Source organism: Brassica napus, chromosome C1, assembly GCF_020379485.1.
Source record: "Brassica napus cultivar Da-Ae chromosome C1, Da-Ae, whole genome shotgun sequence".
Classification (NCBI taxonomy): Eukaryota; Viridiplantae; Streptophyta; class Magnoliopsida; order Brassicales; family Brassicaceae; genus Brassica; species Brassica napus.
Window position 1 is genome coordinate 16,844,501 of NC_063444.1, and position 25,279 is coordinate 16,869,779.

Sequence of the window (25,279 nt, forward strand, 5' to 3'; positions counted from 1 at the left end):
ATCAGGATCATTAAACCAACCAATTACATTCATTCCCTAGCAACTTCCGTTAATGTCATATATTATGTTTTCGTAGTAAAAAAGTCACAGTATGTAAAGATTTTCCAATTAACAACAGAAACACCCAAAATAAAAACATAACCAACCGAAGATTCCTGCTGTAGATATCTCCAACATATCAGAATCACAATAACATGTAACCAGATGCCGATCCCTGTTCTATAGACGAGACCAACATCAGATATACTCTTAAGATACTAGAAAGCCCTCTTCACAGTTGTCAAATGTTCTTTTCATGGTTTTCCCATAATAACACTGATTGCATGTATTAGATCTGGTCCTGTGCAGACTATAACATACATCAAAATTTCTACGATGCTACCATAACAAACCCCATACATATACGATCTATGTCTTCTGATGACTAACATATGTGGTGAAATGAGCCTTTGTAGCACTCAGATGACTAATGCTACCTGATCAAACTAGATTAAATGCATATCAACGAGAGCAATAAAACATAAAATACACCCAATAAATTCAAAAATATATTTGAAAAGCTTTATTAGATATTTTCATGAATTTCTTCATTATGATTACTTTCTATTTTGGTAAATTTTCATGCGACAATGAGTTGGCAATAAAACCTGTAAATTCCCATTTAATTAAATCACGAAAATTCATTCTTTTTACAAATCAATATGAATGCAAAAACAAAACATGTGTATATGTTTTCTAAAATATCATAAGAATAAATACTATTGTTTTTGGAAGATACATTTTATATTAATATGATCTACAAAAGATTTTTCTTGTGGATCTATTGCGTTGTAAGGCTGGTAATAATGGTGTCACTTTGGCATGATTATTGGACAGATTAGGGTCTTTAATATATGTTACGGGTCCTGAAGGGCTTAGACAATTTTCATTTCATTTGAAGCCTACGTAAAGTATGCAACAAGAGAAAGGATTTGGTATTTTCCGTCATCTAATTCAGATCTATGGTCTTTTACCGCAGCTGGTAACCGTTTTCAACGACGTATGAAGCACGGAACCTCTGTTTAGTTAACATAAAAATACCGGAAACGTTTTGGGGAGGGGGACACCACAGGGACATCATGGGAAGACGGCCCCAAGCCGTTAAGAGAAATTAGTTGTTGAGTGAAACTAGTTTCCTTGGAACGTAATGCTTGTCTAATTGCGTTTTACGGTCACTTCAATGTTGCTTGATTGGAACATAACAAGTTTGGCTCAAAAGACTTAAGACATGAGCTAAAGGAACAAGCTTTCGCTTGAAAGCCTTTTACAGATCAACTCCCTCACTCCTCAGAATTGGACTAAAACTTGTTCCCTACTAAAGTTTTTTTCTGTTTTTTTTTTCTTATGTTTAGATGGCAAAATTGATATATGGTAAATAAGATGATTTTGTGTTTAAGTATTGTTTTGTTTTAGACTTATGATTTGATAATTTTTTTCTTATATATTTTACTAATATATATGCTGTACCCGTATTTATAATTTTTTAGTTGTTGTTTCCGTCTCCGCTCCCATCCCTGTCTCGTATCCGTCTGGGTGAAACATAGTCAACAACTATGAATTAGTCATTATGTGGTTTTCGTTATTTCAAACGACAACTCCCTGAAACTCTCACCAAATGGAGTGGTTGTTAGACTACTCTTTCAGGTTATCATATGCCTCTTGCGGAAAGAACGCAACAGAAGAATCTTCACTTTCTCCTCTTCTACAGTGATTGCAATCTGTTGAAGATGGATTATATCCTTCAGATAAAACTCATCAAGTAAATAGAATCCGTCTCAGTAGAGTAAAGCCGGCCAGAATTTACACCTACTTGGAGGCAGAAAAGGCAAAGACGCCTAGTAAGTTGGGGGTGGATTTACATCATCTCAAGGCCCATTAGACACTTAATTAGGTCCACTTCCTTATGAAACTCTATCCATCTTTCTTTTATAAATAAGAAATTATCTTCTTATTAGAAACGATCTTCTCTTCTCCATTTTAGACTTAGAACAATTCTTACAAAGGGTTTATGAATTCTTAGATTACTTTACGCTAGAAACCATTCTTGTAATACAATCTTTGATCAATAAACTCTTTTTGATGTTCATTTCTTATTTAATTCTTTCAAGATTTCTCCTAAACCTCAAGAATCTAATCATTATCCTTAGATTCTTTATTGTATGATTCCAACAAACATCACCAGCATAAACACCGTTTTTGAGTCAAACAGAGTATATAAAGACAAGGCCGAAGATCGAAGAAAACATTGACAAAACACTCGATTTTGGCACAATGTTGGAGTTTCTTTTGAATACACCATCTTTTCATAAGATATATGCTAAACTCTTTGTAGTTATCTCTTCGATCATCAATAAACGTCTTCCAAATAACCTACCTTCGAATTTGTGTACACAATCAGTATGTGCTGAATTCAGTAAGCAAAATCTTAGCTTAGAACAATGCGAAACATGCTGTTTTTTTTTTCAGAAACAAATGTAAGCTTCCCTCCTATGCTTAATGTGTATTTTAAATGTAGTGCTAAGTATTTTTTGGGCCTAATCTTTAATTATATATCTAATAAGTTGCCCAACAAAAAAATTGTTCTTAGAAAATTGTATAATTTTTGCATTTGTACATTATAATGATAATTTTTATCTCATTTTATTCTTACTGTAATTGCATACAAATTAAGAAGCTATTTTGATTAAGTACACTGTGGTTTTGGTTCGAGTTCCATCAATCGAAAAAAAATTAGATAATGAGATATTTGTAAAAAGGTTTTTCTTGGGTTCAACCTATAGGGTAAACCTGTAAGTTGACCAACCAATAGTATTTTGCTATTTCATATTCCATATCTAAAAAAAAAAGTATTTGTCTAGTTATATTATGTTTTTAAAATAAAAGGTAAAAATAAATAAAAAATAGTTTAGTTGCAAAAAAGAACCGATTTTTGTTTAAAAAATATTTCTAACACCGTATGTAAAACACTAAACTCTCAACCCTAAACCCTTAGGTAAACCATAAACCCTTGGGTAAACCATAAACTCTAGGGTTTAGGATTTATCCAAGGGTTTAGGGTTTATGAATAAGTGTTTAGTGTTTAGTGTTTTAAAGATTTAGTGTTTAGTATTTATGATTTACGATTTAAGATTTATCTAATGGTTTAGGGTTTACCCAAGGGTTTAGGATTCTGTATTTAGGCTTTAGTGTTTTGCTGACAGCATTAGAAATATTTTTAAAAATCATATTTATGCAACTACTACTATTTTTTATTTATTTTTACTTTATATATTTTAAAACCATATATAACTTGGGAAATATTTATTATTTTGTTTTCGTTTTAAAATATATGAAATATGAAATAGTAAAATACAATTGGTTGGTGAACCTACATGTTCACCCTAGGGGGTGAACCCAAACAGGGCCGGCCCTCGGCGAAAGTCTGTAAAGCATAGGCTTTAAGCGCCAGAATATATATATAACTAAGGGGTGTCCGCGCTTCTCGCGGAATATTGGTTTTTTGTTCCTAAATATGATTTTAGGGTCTTCATGCATTACATTGTCCAGATTAGTGCTTCACATTCAGCATGGAGAGGTGATAAACTTCTACGAAGATTCATCGCCCCCATCATGACCTCTGTTGATCCACTCTTTCTACAAAACCACCCTTGTCCTGTGAACTTATCACCCTCTTTCCAAGCGCCATCAATATAACAAACTCTAGAATCTTCCAGGGCTAGAGACTCCGAATGATGTGTATTCCCAGTATAGGAATTCTCTGTAGGAGCCTTAACGGTTAGCTGAGCCTCTGTCCACATCCTACTTTCCACCTCTGCCAACCTTAAAATCTCCTGTGGATTAGCATCCTTATTGGAATATATCTTGTCATTTCTAGCCTTCCAAATATACCATAGTAACCATGGAAAATAGTGTAAATCTTCCTCTTTTGGTAATTTCCAAAATAAATAATCCATATTGGTGAAAACTGACGCCGATGGAAAAATCTCTGGAGAAGAGGGGATCCTAGAAAGTGCCCAAGTTTGTAGTGCAGGTGGGCATTCGAAAAGAACATGGTTAGTAGTCTCCTCATCTGCCCCACACGTGCTACATCGTGTATCACAAACAATCCCTCGAGTTGTAAGATTTTTGGACACTGGTAGTGTACCAGAAAGAAATTGCCACACAAAATGTCTCAATTTTGGTGGACATTTCAGTTTCCAAGAAAAAGACAATAACGGTTTAATATTAGGTCCATAGAAAATAGTCCTCTGGACTCTATCTGGGTATAAAGATTTCGTTCGAAAACCTGATTTAACCAAATATTTTCCAGATTCCGTAAAGCTCCACCCCACTGTATCTGCTTTTCGAGATCTACTAATTGCTAAACCTCGAATCAATTTGACATCATCGGGATGTATATGGGCATTCAGCAAATCTACATTCCATGAACAATCAATTGGGTTAATGAAATGTTCCACCTTTAATAAAGGGTTTAAAAATTGAATATTTGGTTTTGGTATTCCTGACCTCGGGCGAGGAGCGGGAATCCACGGATCTGTCCATACGGAGATGGATTGTCCTGTTCCCACTCTTTTGATTAGCCCTTTTTTAACCAGAGATCTAGCTGAGCAGATGCTTCTTCATCCATAAGAGGATGAATATGATCTGTGATCGTCCAAAGGATCTGTATTTCGAAAATAACGGCCTTTAAAAACTTTTGAGAACAAACAATCTGGTTTATCTAGTAACCGCCAGAATTGTTTAGCCAACAGGGCTGTATTAAAATCTTGAAGATCTCTAAAGTTCAGCCCTCCCTCCTCCTTAGGAGTACACACTTTATCCCAGGAAAGCCAGTGTATTCCTTTTTTATTTCCACTTCCTCTCCACCAGAAATGAGAAAGGGTACTTGTTATTTTCTTTGTAACTCCTTTTGGAAGTCTGAAACATGACATTACATGCGTTGGCATCGGTGCATCCACTGATTTGATCAGAACTTCCTTTCCCCCTTTAGTAAGAAATCTAACTGTCCAGCCATTTACTTTATTATTAACTCGGTCATTCAGGTAACCAAAAATTTGTATTTTAGATCCCCCAAGACTTTCCGGTATTCCTAAATAATTGTTCATCCCTCCTACACTAGTAATCCCCAGAATATTATTAATATCTGCTCTAATATTATCTAGGACCTTATGACCAAATTGAACCGATGATTTCTGAAAGTTAATTTGTTGGCCAGAGGCTGCCTCATACTCTTTGAGTAGTTTTAAAATTATACCACATTCCTCCTTTGTAGCCTTACAGAAAAATAAACTATCATCCGCAAATAAGAGATGAGAAATATTTGGACTACCTCTTGCAATTTTCAGTCCCGTTAATCGTTTCTCACGCTCCTCTTTCTTAATATTTACTATGAGGGCTTCAGTACACATGATAAATAAATATGGAGACAACGGATCGCCTTGCCTTAACCCTCTCTGTGGGACAATATGCCCTTTCGGCTGTCCATTCAATAAAACCTGATAATTAACTGAAGAGATGCATTGCATCATTAGAGTCACCCAATCACTCGAGAAACCCATCTTTAATAGTAAACGCTTGATAAAAGGCCACTCTACACGGTCATAAGCCTTACTCATATCCGTCTTAATTGCTAAGAACTTATCTTTGCATGCCTTGTTTGTGCGGAGACCATGAAACATTTCCTGAGCAATAAGAATATTATCCGAAATAAATCTTTCTGATACAAACGCAGACTGAGTTTCCGGTAACAGCTTTGGTAGCAAACCTTTTAGCCGCTGACATAATACCTTGGAAATAATCTTATACCCAACGTTACATAAACTAATTGGTCTCAATTCAGTCATCCTAATGGGTCTCACCGTTTTGGGAATAAGACAAATATTCGTCATATTTAATTTATACTCAAAAACTCCTGAAGTAAGGAAATTATTAACCATATTTACCACGTCCTCTTTGATGATTGACCAGGATTGTTGATAGAAAAGTGCAGTCATTCCGTCTGGTCCAGGGGCTTTTTCTGGATGCATCATAAATAGTGCTGCTTTAACCTCCTCTTCCGTAGCCTCAGCCATAAGTTTCCAATTTTGACCATCCGTTATCGAAGAAGGGACTTCCTCTAGGAAGCTATCAAAATCCTCTGGGGATGACGTGTGGAACAAATCCATAAAATATTTTACTGCAACTTCTTCCACCTTGGACTCAGAATTAACCCAACTTCCTTCTTCATTATACAGGCCAGCGATCCTGTTCTGAATCTTTCTCTGTTTAGTAAGAGCATGATAAAATTTCGTATTCCGATCACCACAGGTATGCCATTTCGTTCTACTCTTCTGCTCCCAATATTGTTCCTCATCTCGATATGCTTCCTGTAATTTCCGAGATACTTCTAGGACCTCATCATTTGTTTTGGAAAAGGTTTAAGTCTTTTATAAAATAAAACAAAAATATATGAAATATGGCATTTACTAAATATTTGTCAATTGAAAAAGAAAAAAAAATGAATCCGCGCTTTCAAAGCGCGGATCAAAATCTAGTAGTGTTTTAAAGAGGCAGCATAGTTTTGTATAATATTTATAAACACTTAACATTAGCCTACAGAACTTATAAAAGAAAAGATTTTGACATCGTCACTAAATTAAAAAAATATTATACTAGAGATTTATCTGAAAAAATTTCAATCCCATAAAACATTGTATGATTTTCTGATTTATGAAACATGAAATTTGAACTTCAATACATGAAACAACGAAGGGAACTAAAATATCTGTTTAGGGTAAATATTAGATTATTATTATTTGTAGGGTTTTTGTCAACAAAAAGATCATAAAGCAAATCAATCTTAGTTCGAGGGACACTCCAGATTTGTTAGGCTAACACCATAAAACTCATGAATATACTGACAAGACACCCATAAGGAACCTCAGAGACATGTATTGCCAGACAAGATTCTACAGAGATCACAAAACTAGTTTGCTGAGTCTTTCAGAAGTAAATTTTTCATAATATTTTTCAAACGGCAAAAAATGTGCGCAATTACCTATTTACAATTTTTTTTCAAGATATCCAAATGAAACAACTTTCCATAAGTCTTTTAAGTAGAAACATCGAGAATCGTATATACTATTTTCTATATTTTCAAACTTTGAAACTTTGAAACTAGTTTGATAAAAATCAGATATTTCTTAGTCTTCATTTACTTTGTTATTCAAAATAATTTCAGAATTTTTTTATCATCTTGAATCAACCCTCGTAAATAAGATGACCGATGATTTATCAAAATTAATATAGTGCTAAAAAGCGTCAACCTATTTCTTATAATATTATAAACACCTAAAATAATTAACTGTGACTTACAAAACAAAATTTATCACATAGTCAGTATATATATGTGTGTGTTTTCTGAAATTCGAAAAATTTAGAAATTAAGTCATAATGATGTTTAGGGCTTAGAGTTTACATAAAATAACGAGGAACCGAAACAAAATATGAAGTATTTGTAAAGGGTAAATCATTTTGATGTTTAGGGTTTCGGTTAATATGATACACGGAATTTATTTGACACATTTCATAATCCATATATCTGAACTTACATTCAACTATTACAATAACTTGTATAACTTCTTAAAATTGTGTTATTATTTCATTTTATTTTTATCTTATGTAATTTTATAGAAAATGTGGAAGCCCATTTGATCCAATAATGGATCAAATTTTTATTTAATTTTATACATTATGTTTTCAGATTGGATTCCACAAACACACATATTTTCCAAAATAATGAAATGTATGATAGAAATTTTCAGTATGATATAAAAACAGTTGTTCATAACATATAGTTAGTGTGATAAAAATAAAGATGTTGATTGTAAATATAGCACAAACAGAAAATTTTATCAAAAATACTTTTTATGTACGTTGTATTGTAAGATGTTGAGTTCGCTGACTAGAGCTATGTATCATGTTTTCAACTTTTGATTGTTAAATTGTTTTCACCTTTCAATTGTTATTTTACCTTTATCATAGACTACAGAATACAAAATTATAAAAGATAGTATATAGGAAAAGATGGTTTTTGTTTTATTATCATCATAATACAATAGAATAATTAATCATAAAAATGAAATATAGGAAGATGGGTTAAAAAATCTGTAGTATATATAAAATGTGCTTTTTGTTTTATTAATATCATAATACAATGGGAATGAAGTTACAAAAGGAAAAATATAAGAGAAAATGCTTGAAAGACTTTGTAGGTACATTAGGTACGTGCATATGGAGAAAACAAATACAGAAGTCAGCAAAGTAAAAAGACATTAAAAACAAAAACAAATCTCAGAGAAGAAATAATAAAAAGAAACATTGAACTTGACGTGGTGATGACACATTGTCTTTTTGTTCGTCCTCATCCTCCTTGCGCTCCAGGGCTATATATATATATATCTGTTGTCTTCTCTTCTTCTCCAACACAACACACAGGCCTTTCAGTCTTCGATGCGAACCTTCCGAGTTTTTCTACACTACGGCCTACTTATGGCAAAAAGTAGGAAAACTCGTAAGGTTGGTATCGTAGACCGGATGACCTACCTGATAAACAGGAGACAAAATTCAATGGTGGTAATAACAGTCAGAGTCGTGCTTTAGGCATAGAAAACGAGGCAATTGCCTTAGGCCCTCTTTTTTTTTTTTTGAACACTCTTAGGCTCTCTTTAACATAGTAAATTTTGAGGCTTCCATTTTCCCTAACACTTAGCTTAATTGGTTAAATAAATTTAATTTAATTTGAAATTTTAGATAGTTGATATATCACATGGTAATATTTTGTACATAAAATAATTTAATTAAATAATATGTTTATTTTGTATTTATCTTATTTATTATAAACTCATTTACATGATAAACTTATGTATTTACCTTTTTCTTCTTACTTATTTTTGTTTTTTATATCTTAATTAAAAACAGTTTTTGTAGCTCAATGGATAATTTTATATTTGTGCATTAATGATATATGATTATATATTTATTCATGAATAGATAAAATTAAATATTAAATTTATATTATTACATTTGCACTAATTAGTCAGCCAAAAATTAAGCACAGCTAGTGCAACTTCAGAAAATGCCTTAAAACGAAAGGTTCAACCTCTGGTTTGACCTAACTAGTACATTACAATGACAATAGAAACGTAGTAGGAAGATCCCTCTCATCCGAATACAACCCTTCATCTTATCTCTCTCTCTCTCTCTTTTATTCAATTGTTTAGGACAATTAAAAAAGTATGCTTACTGATTTCGCATCTTGGTTTCGCATTTCATAGTCCATATAACTATTTTACTAAGTCCATATAACTATTTCATAGTCCATATAACTATTGAACTATCTTGGTTTCGCATTTCACTCTTCTGACTCTGATGCTAGCGAATCTGAAGGCATTGCTGCTAAGACAAGGAAGTTATCTAATGGGTAGGAGGCTAGAAAGTTTGTTCACCATTCTAATTGTTCCAAACTTTTCTTGCTATTATGATTCAGTGGTTACTGTACTCCCGTATGGACTGAGAAATTTTCTTCCAGCATCTCACATCTCAAGACAAGCCAGTTCTATCATTCTCATACAGATCACGTGATTCAATCAATTCCTTCACCGACTTCTTTTGCATATTCTTTGAATTGCACATTATGATATCTTATCCAAGTATACTTGGTCGCACGATAATCTGGTTTGATTGTTCTCATTCAAATTTATAAGCAAGTTTCTGTTTGTGCCATACGAAATTGAGATTGCCGAGTCAACCTTCTTCTCATACGAAATTGAGATTGCCGAGTGAGATTTTGGAGATTTATGGCTGTGTCTATGTAAAAAATTGTTTTAACAAATGTGGGGGCCTAAATTTTTTTTTTGGAGATTTATTTGTATATAAATTTTTTCAAAAAATTTAGAGGTCTGTAACAAATGTTCACCTAGCATGGTCCGGCCCTACGCAACCATGTTGTCACTGTTTTATTGTCTCTAACCGAAAACTACAGGTTTCTGTGACAAAGCTAATGACTGTCGAGGAAGTAATGTCTGATCGAGATAGTGAAGATGTTATTACATTTTAGATATTGAAATAACACCAGGTTCTCCATGATTTCTTCCCGCAGTCATTAAATAAACGACGAACAAATTATGGTTTACGACGTAACAGTGCTAATGGCTTTTGCAGACGCTTTTTAAACTTGAGGATGAGAGCCCGGATGGAAAGAGACTCATGTTTCTATGGAACTCGTTTGTAAGAAAGCAAAGGTAGCTACGTACTTTTCTTACATTTGAATGCGAGATGCATGATAAATATAGAAAAAGTGATCTGATATATACGCAGAATCTTGAATAGATTAGTCTACCAGAATATATGTCCTAGTGTTAGACAACAAGAATATTCCATTCTTTTTTAGATATCGTTACCTATATACTTAGGCATATCCCCACTCTCTTGTAACGATCTCCACATTATATAATTTATATACTTGTGTAATCATCTAAATCAATTCAAGGGAAATACTTTGACTCTCCTGAACCATTTTTTCTCTTCTTTTCTCTTCTACCGTCTATCCGTTTCTTCTCCGTAACTCATTCTCTCTCTCAGTAACTCATTCTCTCTCTCAGCGACCATGGCTGATCAACAAACAAACCTTGATCGCGCTTATGGCGTTACAAACATAAAAAAGCATATTCCTCTCATTCTCGACATTGATGATCATAACAACGACGCATGGAAAGAACTTTTCCTCACTCACTGCCAGTCCTTCGATGTCTCAGGACACCTTGATGGTACTCTTCTTCCTGCAGACGACAATGACCATCGATGGAAAAAGAGAGATGGTCTGGTCAAGCTTTGGCTATATGGCACTATATCAAAGAATCTCTTCAAAAGCGCGTTCATAACTGGTGGTACAGCACGTCAAATCTGGATCAAAGTGGAGAGCTTTTTCCGCAACAACAAAGAAGCCAGAGCCATCCAGTTAGATCATGATCTCAGGACAAAAGAAATTGGTGACAAATCCATCCATACCTACCCCAGGAACTCAAATCAATCTCCGATCTTGATGCAGAGAGAATATTTAGGAATATTCTAAATATTTTAATTATTTAAAGTTTTATTTATTATTAGGATAATTATCTTTATGTGTTAGGGTTTTTATGTTTTTTTATATATAGTCATTGAGGCTATGGTTTCATGTAGTTTATGAGTCGATTGATTATTAATAAAAGTTGAGAGTTTTTTCTTTTGTTCCTTGTTTTCGGTAGATCATAGGTGATCTCAACGAATTTAAGAAGACATTGATTTTAGGCATTCTTAGACGAGATATTCTTGGGTTCACACATAGGTGAACCTAGAGGTTCACCAACCAATAGGATTTCATTATTTCAAATTTGATATCTTTTAAAATAGGAAACAAAATATTGTCAAGTTATATTATTTCTTAAAAAAAAAAAAGTAAGACAAAATAGTATTTACAGAAAAAAAATTAATTTTTTTTTTCAGCAAACACTAAACCCTAAATTCTAATCACTAAACCCTAAATCCTAATCCATAAATCCTAAACCCTTGGGTAAACCCTAAACCCTTGGATAAATCCTAAACTCTAAATAAAAAAACACTAAACACTAAAACTCTAAACCCTAAATCCTAAACCCTAAACCCTTTTGTGTTTTAGTGTTTAGTGATATTGATTTAGAGTTTAGGATTTATCCAAGGGTTTAAGGTTTACCCAAGGGTTTAAGGTTTAGTATTTAGGATTTAGGATTATGATTTAGGGTTTAATATTTTGCCCACGACGTTAAAAATGTATTTTTTGTAATTAGTATTATTATTTTTATTTCTTTTTATCTTTTAATTTAAAAAACATAATATAATTTGACAATATTTTGTTTCCTTTTTTAAAAGATATCAAATATGAAATAACACAATCATATTGGTTAGTGAACCTAAGAATAAGTCTGTGACACCAGTCACCTCCTATCTGGAGAACAGCGTGCCACCAACAATATCTCATAACACAATAGCCCATATACATGACTCCACTCACTCTATACCCAAATAAAAAATCCGAATAAAAAGCCCAGTAGCACCAAATCCGTCCAAATATCATATACTCATCTGTCTCACCTGCAAGGGGCAAATGAGGGGTGAGTAACGGGGAAGTCACTCAGTGAGGTATGGGATACTAAACCCGAAGTCCATGGACCCGGACAGAGCACTCCGAATAAATATAATTTAATCCTAACACGTTGCAAACACGGTACCTAAAGTACCCAAAGATCACACAACAGTCCTAGCGAGGTGCACACCCGCTGCCCACTAACAGGCCAAACACTACCAAAAATATGCTCGGTTCATACACACACCGAACAAGTGCTCGGTAACACACGCCCATAGACGATTTATCGACCTCCTGGGTTACGCGTCAACCGGTCGACTATAGCTGACCGTAACCTCCAAACAATCCGGCATACAGAAATCCGTCTCTGTATCCATCTCAGACAATCATATAATTCCTAATAAAACAACTATTTTTATTTACCAATTTTAAATGAGACAATCATTGTTGAATCCTCTAACACCCTACTTCCGGTTTAAGCAAAGAACCTAAAAACTAAACAAGCAATAATAGACTCGATTTCACACAGACGGAAACACATTAGAAATAAATTATACTTATTCGAAGTCCTAAACCGTGTAAGAGAAATTCGAGAAAAGACCCTCACCTTAGCCAAGATCGAGAACGGGAAGTAAATTGGAGAATAATACGAGATGACTTGATTATTAAATAACCCTAGGGGTTATACACCCGGTCTCGGCTTCTCACCTCATCACGTGATGAGTTAACAAAGATGCACATGACCAAACAAAAGAATATTAATTAAAGGGTTTATGCAAGGTTACTTCTGGCACAAGAAACATATGAAATAAGAGCTTAACTCTTACGGCTTGGCTTTGCGGAGAGGAGGAGACGTCTCCGACGGGTCATGACTCACGGCAGTGTAAAGGGATGATCGATGGTGGTGACAACGACTTCCTCTTCGGCGAGGAATGATGGCTCCGGTCATGGTGATCCGTGCCGGTGGCGTCAAGATTCGATGACTCCGGCTCGTACGTCTCTTCCCCACAATGACAACGGATCTCTTGAACCTAAGTAACACGGGCCACTCCTTCGGTGATGGTGTCTATGATCTTCTTTGGCTTGGTACAACTTTGGACGGTGGCGACGTGGATCTCCGGTGACTCACGGATCATGGCCGTGAAATATGTGGCTGGTCGTGACGGAACGCGACGGCTCCGGTTACTTGTCCCTCATCACGCGTCTTTAGTGGTGATGGTTCATGGACAGCAGCTATTCCTCCGGAATGAAAAACGGTGGTGGTGAACGGTGATTACGTCTCGTCTTCTCCGATAGACAGCCATGCACACGTGAAGAAGAAGGGAACCAGAGAGAGATATAGATTAAAGGAGGCGGCTGATCTTTCTTTCGATACAACAAACATTTCTCTCGCTTAAGGTTTTAGAAGGGATTATATACACATGGATATATATACAACTCGGTTCATTAGTGGTTAGGTTCAATCAAATAATTAAATTAAACCATGAGCTACTAAACCAAAATCGGGGTCGTTACAAAGTCTTCTTAGACTAAATAAGATCCTTAAGATTATCCTAATTTTTCGGGTATTCTAAGAATCAACGGATCTCTAGTCCTATCAAGCTTCTGCTACACCAGTTGGTATCAGAGCCCGTGTTTTGATTTCTTAATCAAAACTCGATCTGGAATCATGGAGAATTTGTTTGCGAAAAGTGAAATTATCGTTTACAAAGAAATTGTTGGAAGTCCGATCTTCGATCTTTATGATGATATTGGTTGGATTCAATACAACGACAATAAATTGGACGGCCATGAGGTAAACAATTTGGGAGATGTAGTTTTTCTCGAGAAAATTAGGTTTCTTCTTGTGGAAGGCAACAGCTTGGAGATAGGCAACTCACGTTCTAACGATTGTGGTACCAGTTGCGCTTTGAAGAAAACTGGCCCAATAAGAGCTTCTACACACAATCGTAATGACGAGCACATGGATATACCATCATCCACTCTCATGTTGATCACGTGGGTTAAGGGCCAAGGGAGGACAAAATTATATTATGTTTGGAAAATATTATCAATGGAAAAAGAAAAGAAAAAAAGATGATTGCCAACGACCGTTACGATTCGTTCTCGTTGATCATAGTTGATCTCAACGAATTTAAAAATACATTGATCTTAGACATTCTTAGACTAAGGTCATCTCCAATGTATTCCTCTATATTTTCTTCTATAATAGAGAAACTCTATAATAGAGGTGGTTTTCTCTCCGATGTATTTCTCTATTTTTTTCTCTATAAAAAAATATTCTTAAAAGATTTTTTTTTTATTTTATAAATAACACATTTAACTTATAAATGTTGTAAATTAACTCATTTATTATAACTTTTATTTTTTTCATAAAATTACAATATTATTTAAATTAAACATTTTATTACAAATGACATTAGAAAATATAATAAAACAAAATAGACATTATCTAAACATCTCATTACTATATTTTTCCCATAAATAGTCAATTAATACATTCCGAAGTGAGAAATGAGCTTCTTTATCTTTGATTTTTCTGAATCAACTTAGAAACTCTTGGAACCGATTATCTTCATCATCTGGTATTTAATTTGGACTTCTGGTGGTGGAGTTTCTCTTCCAATACACTAGAAGAAGGAAATAAACAATTCTTATAGAACCTAAAGAAGTCAAGTGAACAAAGACAAACATCAGTTGGAGATTCAAAGACAAAATTTTGCTTTTAAACATATGAAGGAAAAAAAATTTTATTTTGTGACGTAAATTTCATAGAAGGTCCAAATGTCCATGAACATTTCCAAGTAAAGAAAGCACATATTTTACAAAAGTGCAGTCACTAGCAACAAAATCAGCAAACTCCTCCTCCACCCACGTCGTTTGAACAATATTTTAACAATTTTTGTGGATTCGGAAGTAATTTACCGGAGTATTAAGTTGTTTCAACATGTTGTATTGATTAATATTTAAGTATTAAGTTGTTTCAATATTTAAGTTTAATTTTAATATGTTATCAATATGTAAAATTATGTTAAACTTTTAATAATTAAATTTTAATTAATAGTTTTAATTATCAATATAAAATTTTAGATATCATTCATTAAATAAAAAGTCTGACTTTAAAATAAAATAATTAGTAAGTAAACATAAAATAATTAGATATCTTTTTATTTATTTTATTTATAATTATAAAAATTTAAAATTAGTATGCAAACAAAAATATGTGCATTTATATGTAAAAAATTGTATTTCTTCATAAACATGTATTTTAGTTATAATCACAAAAGTTAAATGACTATTTTGTAAATAAAAAAGTACATCTCTATTATAGAGGAATGCTATTTTTTCCCCTAAATATAGAGGAAAAAATAGCAATCTCTATTGTAGGGGAAGAAATAGAGGTGGGTTGGAGTAGATTTTCCTCTATTATAGCATATAAAGGCAAATATATGGATGGGTTGGAGATGCTCTAAATAAGATCCTTGTGATTATCCTAGTTTTTCGGGTATTCTAAGAATCAACGGATCTCTAGTTCTATCCTATAAAGCTTCCGCTACACCAGTTAACGGAGCGGAAGTAACCGTAGTAACCGATAATGCGAAGTTAACGTTGAATTCTGAGAATGCTCGTTATCTTAGCCTTCTTAAGATCTGTTGAATTCTCAAAGAATGCCAAGAATTAAGGAATCAAGAGTTGTTTAACACAAAGCTCTAAGTTTTATAAATCAATGATCAAAGTTGTGACTCTTACAAACCAAAAGCTCACTATTTATACTAATAAGAAAATACCTAAATCCTTAATATTTTTAATATTAAGAATACTAATGTTTATCTAAAACAAGAATGAAAGGGAAACTAGAAAACCAAAGCCTAATAGAAATAGGATGCTAAGCTGCATCACGTCACCCGGGTTGAAAAGATTCGTACTCGAATCGCAAAGCACACCATTCGCAACCAACAGAACATGGCACAATATTTCGAACACGCCAGAGCAAAGAAACTCAGGACGAACTAAAAACTTGTGATATGCATTAGCATCCAACTTCTCAAATACTCGTAGTGGTCCTATCTTGGAAAAGTGATGCCGTTGTGCTGTTAACGTGTACTTAGGGAACGAAGTGTGCAGATTTTCCTGAACCTTCACTCGTAAGAAAGATTGTGAACCCATCCCATGATGACGCATACACGTTGGTGCCTCTCCTAATTCAACTTGACCACACAGAAGTAAACCAGATACGATCCACAAAGGAAACAAACACATGCTTCTGTTAACCATGATCAATATATTAATCATTTTGGACCTGAAAATAGCATCCTTACGCCACATAACCAAGACGTCAAGCACTCCAAATTGTGCTTTATAAATGACACAGTAGAACCCGAGGTGGAATAAAGTGGCAGAGAAGAACGTCCATGGCACTATTTGTAACGCCGGAGGAAGGGACAAAATCTGTTTGTGATCCCATAGTGGAGAAGTAAAGATAGACTTTCGCAGTTAGAAAAGGTCCAACAGAAGACTTTCATATGAGACTGCAAGCGAGTAAAAAAGATCCCAAAACCCCACTTGAAACACGCACCTCGTTACGTCGGCAAAAGAATCTCACGAGCGCTCTTGTTAGGTAATCGGTACGGTGTTGTGTTGTTTTGAAAATATTTATCAATACACCACAAACGAGCTGATGATTCAGTGATCTTGTTAGAACTCATACAACCAGAGAGAACTTAGTGCTTAAGGACGGAAACATAGAATATATGAGAAAGCTGCTGCACAAACATGTTGAAAGGCTGAGTTAGAATCTCCCAACACGTTGCTTGATTCACAAGCAATGCCTCTCCAACAAATAATTGTCACTAATAAGCAGCTTGAACCAATTTGTGGACTATGCACAACCTCGACTTTCCGCTTAAATACTCCCCACTGTAGCCCAATTTGTAACCACTGAGAAGGAATGACTACTACCGGTACCGTTACGTCCATGTGAAAAAGAGGCCACACAGCTGAAGACCGTATGTGGATACACAGAGACCATAATGCAGTTGAACATGCCAGCTCAAGAGACGCGACGGTCGTGTACGCTCCATACACCAAAACGAATTGAATCACATCAAAGGCGTCTAGTCGTCCATTTAAATGCTTATGCTTCCACCAGATTGGCGACGAGATGGTACGATAAATTACCAGAAGCCTAACCAATGCCATGGAAGTCCCCTGTAGCCACCCAAAAAGATACAACTTTCTGCATGGGAGCGCAAGACATTTAGTGAAAATGAAAATTTGGACTTTCACACGCTTATTTTCACCAATGACCATTAAATATTCCACGTACATAACCTCACTTTCCATAAGACATAACCACTTCACTTGTATCGTCTGATTGCCTTTTCCCACAAAATAATGGTCAAGATGCATGAGAGCACAGAAGTGGCGATGGTGAAAAGAAGACACATCCAACGCAGTTCCAAGAATGAGAAAAGTTTGTAAGGATGCTGTTGAGTAATACTTAAGAAAAGTATAACTCCTGGGAAATACCACAAACATGACGTCCATAAACCGAACATCTCCAAACAACTTAGCCTCCGATCGGAACGTTGCCGAGTTGTATAGACAGAGTGGAGAATACAAACTAAGATATTCCTCTTTTGGTACCACTGGATCCATTGTCTCTTCCCTATGATATAAATTAATATGTTTGCCTCCGAATGCAAAACCATATGTATTTCCGTATCTGTCCCAAAATGTGTGTCTACCATATGTCCATGGTGTTAAACTATAATCTAATCTCTCCTTGATACATTTACATAAGTTAGTTATTTATGTTATTACACAAAGAGTTGTAACTCTTCATGTTAAGAGGTGTGTCTCTTAGCCTAATGATTCGATATCTATATAAAGATCAATCATTTGATGTAACATCAACACAAGAATCTCAATAATAAAAAGTATTTCAAATAAGTTACATCATTTTCGGAACTATCTAAAGTAAGCCTGTAACATCTATCTTATTCTTTCTCTCGAACTAGTGTGTAACACACAGTGATCGTTGTGTAACACAAGCGGTTGGTAAAAGATTAGCATGGTATCAGAGCTCTTCGATTGAGAGGACGAAGAAGAAAGCACTAGTAAGAGATGTTAATCTTTTACCAACCGCTTGTGTTACACAATGATCACAGTGTGTTACACACGAGTTCGAGAGAAAGAATAAGATAGACGTTTCCGGCTTATAAAATTTTCTGAAAATACTTTTGTATTATTGAGATTCGGTGTTGTGTTTACAACAGATGATTGATCTTTATATAGAGATCGAATCAGTACAAGTATAAGAGACACAACTCTTTATACTAAAAGACACAACATGAAGAGTTACAACTCTTTGTGTAATAACATAAATAACTAACTTATGTAAATGTATTAAGGAGAGATTAGATTATATAGTTTAACACTCCTCCTTAATCATATCTCGACTTGACTCCAAGCTGCTTCCTTAGATCTTCAAATCTTGAACCGCCCAATGCCTTTGTGAGAATGTCTGCGAGTTGATCATCCCCTTTGCAATACTTCAGTTCAATGATTCCTTTCTGCTCAGCTTCCCTCACGAAATGGTATTTGATCTCTATGTGCTTCGTCCTTATGTGTTACACTGGATTCTTCCCAATTGCTATTGCTGATTTGTTGTCACATAAGATCGGAATGCCTCTTTCAAACTTCTGACCAAAGTCTTCAAATAGTCTTTGTAACCACACTGCTTGATTTGCTGCTGCACACACGGCTATGTACTCCGCTTCAGCTGTTGATTGCGCCACTGTTTGTTGCTTGCTGGACTGCCAACAAAACATGGCTGATCCAAGAGTAAACACATAACCTGAAGTGCTTTTCTTGTCTTCTTTAGAACCACCCCAATCGCTGTATGTGTAGCCTAGAAGTCTTGGTTCTTTCACACTTGTGAAGTATACTCCAAAGTCTGATGTTCCTTTGACATATCTTAGCACCCTCTTGGCTTTTTGGTAGTGCTTCATGCGGGGTGATGACATGTATCTTGAGAGATAGGCGCTTGCATACATCACATCAGGTCTTGATGCACACAAGTACAAAAGCCCTCCAACGATGCTTCTATACTTAGTCGGATCTCCATACTCCTTGTCATCCTCAACTCCTTTTCCTTGTGGTGTAAGTGGGTTGCTTACACTCTTGCTGTCTCGCATCCCAAACTTGTCTACAAGTTTGTTTGCATACTTTTCTTGTAAAAGAAATATGCCTCCATTGTCTTGAATTACTTCCATTCCAAGAAAGTAGTTCAATAATCCAAGATCCACCATCTCGAATTCTTTCTTCATGTTCTCCTTGAATGTGTTGATGCTCTGGATGTTGCTTCCTGTGATGATTATATCATCCACATATAGACTCACGATCAACACATCTCCTCCTTGCTTCATGATGTATAAAGCCGCATCATTCATACTCCTCTCAAAACCGTTTTGAAGAAAGTATGAATCTATTCTTCCATACCATGCCCTTGGGGCTTGCTTTAAACCATATAAAGCTTTGTGTAGCCTTAACACCTTGTGTTCTTTCCCGTGTGTCACATACCCAGGCGGTTGTGTGACATACACTTCTTCCTTGAGGTCGCCATTGAGAAAGGCTGACTTCACATCCATCTGATACAATCGCCACTTCATCTGAGCCGCATATGCAAGTATGGCTCGTATTGTATCATGTCTTGAGACAGGAGCAAACGTCTCAAGGTAGTCAACACCATACTCTTGAGAGAACCCTCTTGCAACTAGCCGCGCCTTGTGCTTGATGTGATTGCCGTTTGCATCGGTCTTGATCTTGTAGATCCACTTCACACTTATCACATTCTTCTTCTTTGGCTTGTCCACTAGTTCCCACGTCTTGTTCTTCTCAATCATGGCTATCTCCTCATTCATCGCTTCTCTCCATTCCTTGGTACCACACGCTTCATCATAAGTGTATGGTTCTTCATTTGCATGAAGACAAGCTTCTATTGCTTGAGCCGCTTCATCAAGCTCTACTCTCGGTGCCCTTTCCATGATATCGACCATGGACTTGAACTTCTTTGGTGCCTCAGAAGTTTCTTCATCTCCACTACTAGTATCATGATTATCATTTTGAAAGAGAATAGGACTGAAAGTACCTCCAAATTGTTCCTCGGGACTAGATGCACCTTCGGTTTGTTCCTCAGGGCTGAATGCACCTTCGGTTTGTCCTTCAGGCGAGTGAGAGTCTTCCATAGACAACTCCAATGTCTTCCTCACCTCTTGTTGCCTTTTCCAATCCCACTTCTTGCTTTCTTCAAACTCGACATCTCTTGATACTTCAATCTTCTCATTCTCCAGGATGAGAACTCTATAGCCTTTGGATTGGTTGCTATATCCAACAAAGACTCCACGCTTTGCCTTGACGTCTAGCTTCCTCCTCTTTTGATCCGGGACATGTATGTAGCATATGCTACCAAACATTCTCATGTGTGACACATCTGGCTTGTGTCCACACCACTTCTCTATAGGAGTGACATCTTCTTCTATTGCCTTTGATGGCAGACGGTTTTGAAGATATGAGGCAGTGTATACCGCTTCTGCCCATAACTTGAGCGGTAAGTCTTGCTCTGCCAACATCGATCTAGCCATCTCCACTAAAGTCCTATTCATGCGCTCTGCTGCACCATTTTGTTGTGGTGAATAAGGCAAGGTGACTTGCCTATTGATTCCTTCTTCTTCACAGAACCGGTTGAATTCTCGTGAAGTGAACTCACCACCTCCATCTGATCTCAGCGTCTTGATGGTACAATCCGATTGCTTCTCCACCATTGCTTTGAACTTCTTGAACAGTGAGAAAGTCTCTGATTTTGCTTCATGAAGTATACCCAACACATGTGAGTATGATCATCCAAGAATAGCAAAAAGTATCGGCTTCCATCAACAGACTGATGCTGCATCGGCCCACATACATCCGTATGTACAATCTCAAGCTTCTCTCTTGTCTTAGTTTGAGATTCCTTTGGGAAGCTTTTGCGTGATTGCTTTCCAAGTCTACACGCCTCACATGCTTCCTTCTTGACTTTAAACTTTGGTAATCCCTTTACCAAGTCTTTGTCTTGCATTTGTTGCAACCTTTTGTCGCCTACATGACCAAGTCTCTTGTGCCATGTCTCCATCTTTCCTTGCTCACTAGCGCTCATGGCTTCTTCTACCTGAGCCGATCCTGATTTGATAGGTTTTGTGAGTCATTGGGATATCCATTATCCTCCTTCCTTTTGCATCATCTATGATGCATCTCTTCTCTTGGAAACTCACCCGGTATCCGCTTGAAACAATTTGTGGAACACTCAACAAATTTTTCGCCAAACCCGGAACCAAGAATACATTTCTGATGGTCTTCTTGCCACCTTTAGTCATGACGGTAATGTCTCCTTTACCGGCTGTCATGACTGTGCTTCCATTTCCAATCTTTATTGGAACCTTGTTACTCCTATCAAGTGTTAAGAAGTAACTCTCCTCCTTTGTCATATGATTAGTTGCTCCACTGTCTACTAACCAGACATCTTCCATCACTGTTGTTGCTGCTTCGCTCGCACTGAACAACATGTGATCTTCATTTGAGTCTTCTTCGAGACTCACATGTGCCTTCTCTTTCTTCTTTGAGTAGCACTGATTTGCAAAGTGGCCTAACTTGCCACAATTGTAACACTCCTTGTTACTTCTGTGATCCTTCTTTGAATCATCCTTCTTCTGTTTCCTCAGACACTCGCTCTCATTGTGGTTGTTCCTCTTGCAGAAACCACACCACTTCTTGCCTCCCTGGCGCTTTGAGTTGTCTTGTGTAACACCAGAATTTTTGTGTTTAACACGAGCATCGAATGCTCCTTCACTGGTGCTTTCTTCTCTTGCAGCCAGCCTTGCTTCATGAGCCTTCAAGATCCCGATCAATTCTGTCATCTTTGTTGAAGTCAAATCGCTTGTTTGCTCCAACACACTGACTATGCTATCGAACTTGGCTGGGAGAGAGATGAGTATCTTCTGTATAAGTTGAACATCCGACTTCTGTTCACCATGATAAGTTAGTTGATTTGCCAATTCAACTATCTTATCTGTGAAGACCTTAATGTCTTCATTCTCATACATCTTCAGATTCTCATACTCCCTTCGCAATGTTTGAAGTTTAATCAAACGAACTTGAGGAGAGCCTTCATACTCTTCCTTCAATGCATCCCACGCCTCTTTGGATGTTGATGCTGCTGCAATCCGTGAGAAGATATGATCCGATACAGCAGTTTGCAAGATTTGCAAAGCCAATGTATCGTTCATCATCGCTTCTTCTCTAAGCGATCTTGCCCTTGCTGTTTCAGGGGTTTCATCCACTTGTGCTGGTGGGGCTGCTACGCCTTCTTCAACCACAGACCATAACTTCCTGGTCTTGAGAATGGTTACCATCTTAATGCTTCAGTCGTACTTCTCTCCATCAAATATGGGGATTACTTGATTCTTCATCGTTTCGAGTGATTCTGAAATCGTATGACAAAATCCTCTAGCCTCTTTTTCTCCACGCCAAGTGTTTCTCTTACTAGTGCTTTGTTCTTTGTCCTCTCAAACGTAAAGCTCTGATACCATGTTAATCTTTTACCAACCGCTTGTGTTACACAATGATCATAGTGTGTTACACACGAGTTTGAGAGAAAGAATAAGATAGACGTTTCCGGCTTATAAAATTTTCTGAAAATACTTTTGTATTATTTAGATTCGGTGTTGTGTTTACAACAGATGATTGATCTTTATATAGAGATCGAATCAGTACAAGTATAAGAGACACAACTCTTTATACTAAAAGACACAACATGAAGAGTTACAACTCTTTGTGTAATAACATAAATAACTAACTTATGTAAATGTATTAAGGAGAGATTACATTATATAGTTTAACAAGAGAAACACTTGGCGTGGAGAAAAGGAGGCTAGAGGATCTTGTCATACGATTTCAGAAGCACACAAAACGATGAAGAATCAAGTAATCCCCATATTTGATGGAGAAAAGTACGACTTCTGGAGCATCAAGATGACAACCATTCTCAAGACCAGGAAGTTATGGTATGTGGTTGAAGAAGGTGTAGCATCCCCACCAGCACTAGTGGAAGAAACCCCTGAAACGGCAAGGGCAAGATCGCTTAGAGAAGAAGCGATGATGAACGATACATTGGCGTTGCAAATCTTGCAAACTGCTGTATCGGATCATATATTCTCACGGATTGCAGCAGCATCGACATCCAAAGAGGCGTGGGATGCATTGAAGGAAGAGTATGAAGGCTCTTCTCAAGTTCGTTTGATTAAGCTTCAAACGTTGCGAAGGGAGTACGAGAATCTGAAGATGTATGAGAATGAAGACATCAAGGTCTTCACAGATAAGATAGTTGAATTGGCAAATCAATTAACTTATCATGGTGAACAGAAGTCGGATGTTCAACTCATACAAAAGATACTCATCTCTCTCCCAACCAAGTTCGATAGCATAGTTAGTGTGTTGGAGCAAACAAGCGATTTGACTTCAACAAAGATGACAGAGTTGATCGGGATTTTGAAGGCTCATGAAGCAAGGTTGGCTGCAAGAGAAGAAAGCACCAATGAAGGAGCATTTGATGCTCGTGTTAAGCACGGAAATTCTGGTGTTACATCAGACAACTCAAAGCGCCGAGGAAGCAAGAAGTGGTGTGGTTACTGCAAGAAGAACAATCATACCGAGAGCGAGTGTCTGAAGAAATAGAAGAAGGATGATCCAAAGAAGGATCACCGAAGTAACAAGGAGTGTTACAATTGTGCCAAGTTAGGCCACTTTGCAAATCAGTGCTACTCAAAGAAGAAAGAGAAGGCACATTTCAGTCTCGAAGAAGACTCGAATGAAGATCACATGTTGTTCAGTGCGAGCGAAGCAGCAACAACAGTGATGGAAGATGTTTGGTTAGTAGACAGTGGAGCAACTAATCATATGACAAAGGAGGAGAATTACTTCTCAAGGCTTGATAGGAGCATCAAGTTTCCAATAAAAATTGGAAATGGAAGCACGGTCATGACAGCCGGTAAAGGTGACATTACCGTCATGACTAAAGGTGGCAAGAGGACCATCAGAAATGTGTTCTTGGTTCCGGGTTTGGCGAAATATTTGTTGAGTGTTCCACAAATTGTTTCAAGCGGATACCGGGTGAGTTTCCAAGAGAAGAGATGCATCATAGATGATGCAAAAGGAAGGAGGATAATGGATATCCCAATGACTCACAAAAGCTATCGAATCAGGATGAGTTCGGCTCAGGTAGAAGAAGCCATGAGCGCTAGTGAGCAAGGAAAGATGGAGACATGGCACAAGAGACTTGGTCATGTAGGCGACAAAAGGTTGCAACAAATGCAAGACAAAGACTTGGTAAAGGGGTTACCAAAGTTTTTAGTAAAGAAGGAAGCATGTGAAGCGTGTAGACTTGGAAAGCAATCACGCAAAAGCTTCCCAAAGGAATCTCAAACTAAGACAAGAGAAAAGCTTGAGATTGTACATACTGATGTATGTGGGCCGATGCAGCATCAATCCGTTGATGGAAGCCGATACTTTTTGCTATTCTTGGATGATCATACTCACATGTGTTGGGTATACTTCATGAAGCAAAAGTCAGAGACATTCTCACTGTTCAAGAAGTTCAAAGCAATGGTGGAGAAGCAATCGGATTGTACCATCAAGACACTGAGATCAGATGGAGGTGGTGAGTTCACTTCACGAGAATTCAACCGGTTCTGTGAAGAAGAAGGAATCAATAAGCAAGTCACATTGCCTTATTCACCACAACAAAATGGTGCAGCGGAGCGCATGAATAGGACCTTGGTGGAGATGGCTAGATCGATGTTGGCAGAGCAAGACTTACCGCTCAAGTGGTATACACTGCCTCATACCTTCAAAACCGTCTACCATCAAAGGCGATAGAGGAAGATGTCACTCCTATAGAGAAGTGGTGTGGACACAAGCCAGATGTGTCACACATGAGAATGTTTGGTAGCATATGCTACATACATGTCCCGGATCAAAAAAGGAGGAAGTTAGACGTCAATGCAAAGCGTG

General features: G+C 36.6%; 2 protein-coding genes across 2 annotated transcripts; both read left to right on the top strand.

Moving 5' to 3' along the window:
• The first annotated feature begins 10,684 nt into the window (after positions 1-10,684).
• Positions 10,685-11,149, top strand: LOC106373235. The gene has a single exon (XM_013813441.1). It carries the CDS (start codon positions 10,685-10,687, stop codon positions 11,147-11,149), a length of 465 nt encoding a protein of 154 aa, XP_013668895.1.
• Positions 11,150-23,182: 12,033 nt separating this feature from the next.
• Positions 23,183-23,944, top strand: LOC111203157. Its single transcript, XM_022696629.1, has one exon. It carries the CDS (start codon positions 23,183-23,185, stop codon positions 23,942-23,944), a length of 762 nt encoding a protein of 253 aa, XP_022552350.1.
• The last annotated feature ends 1,335 nt before the right edge of the window (positions 23,945-25,279 follow it).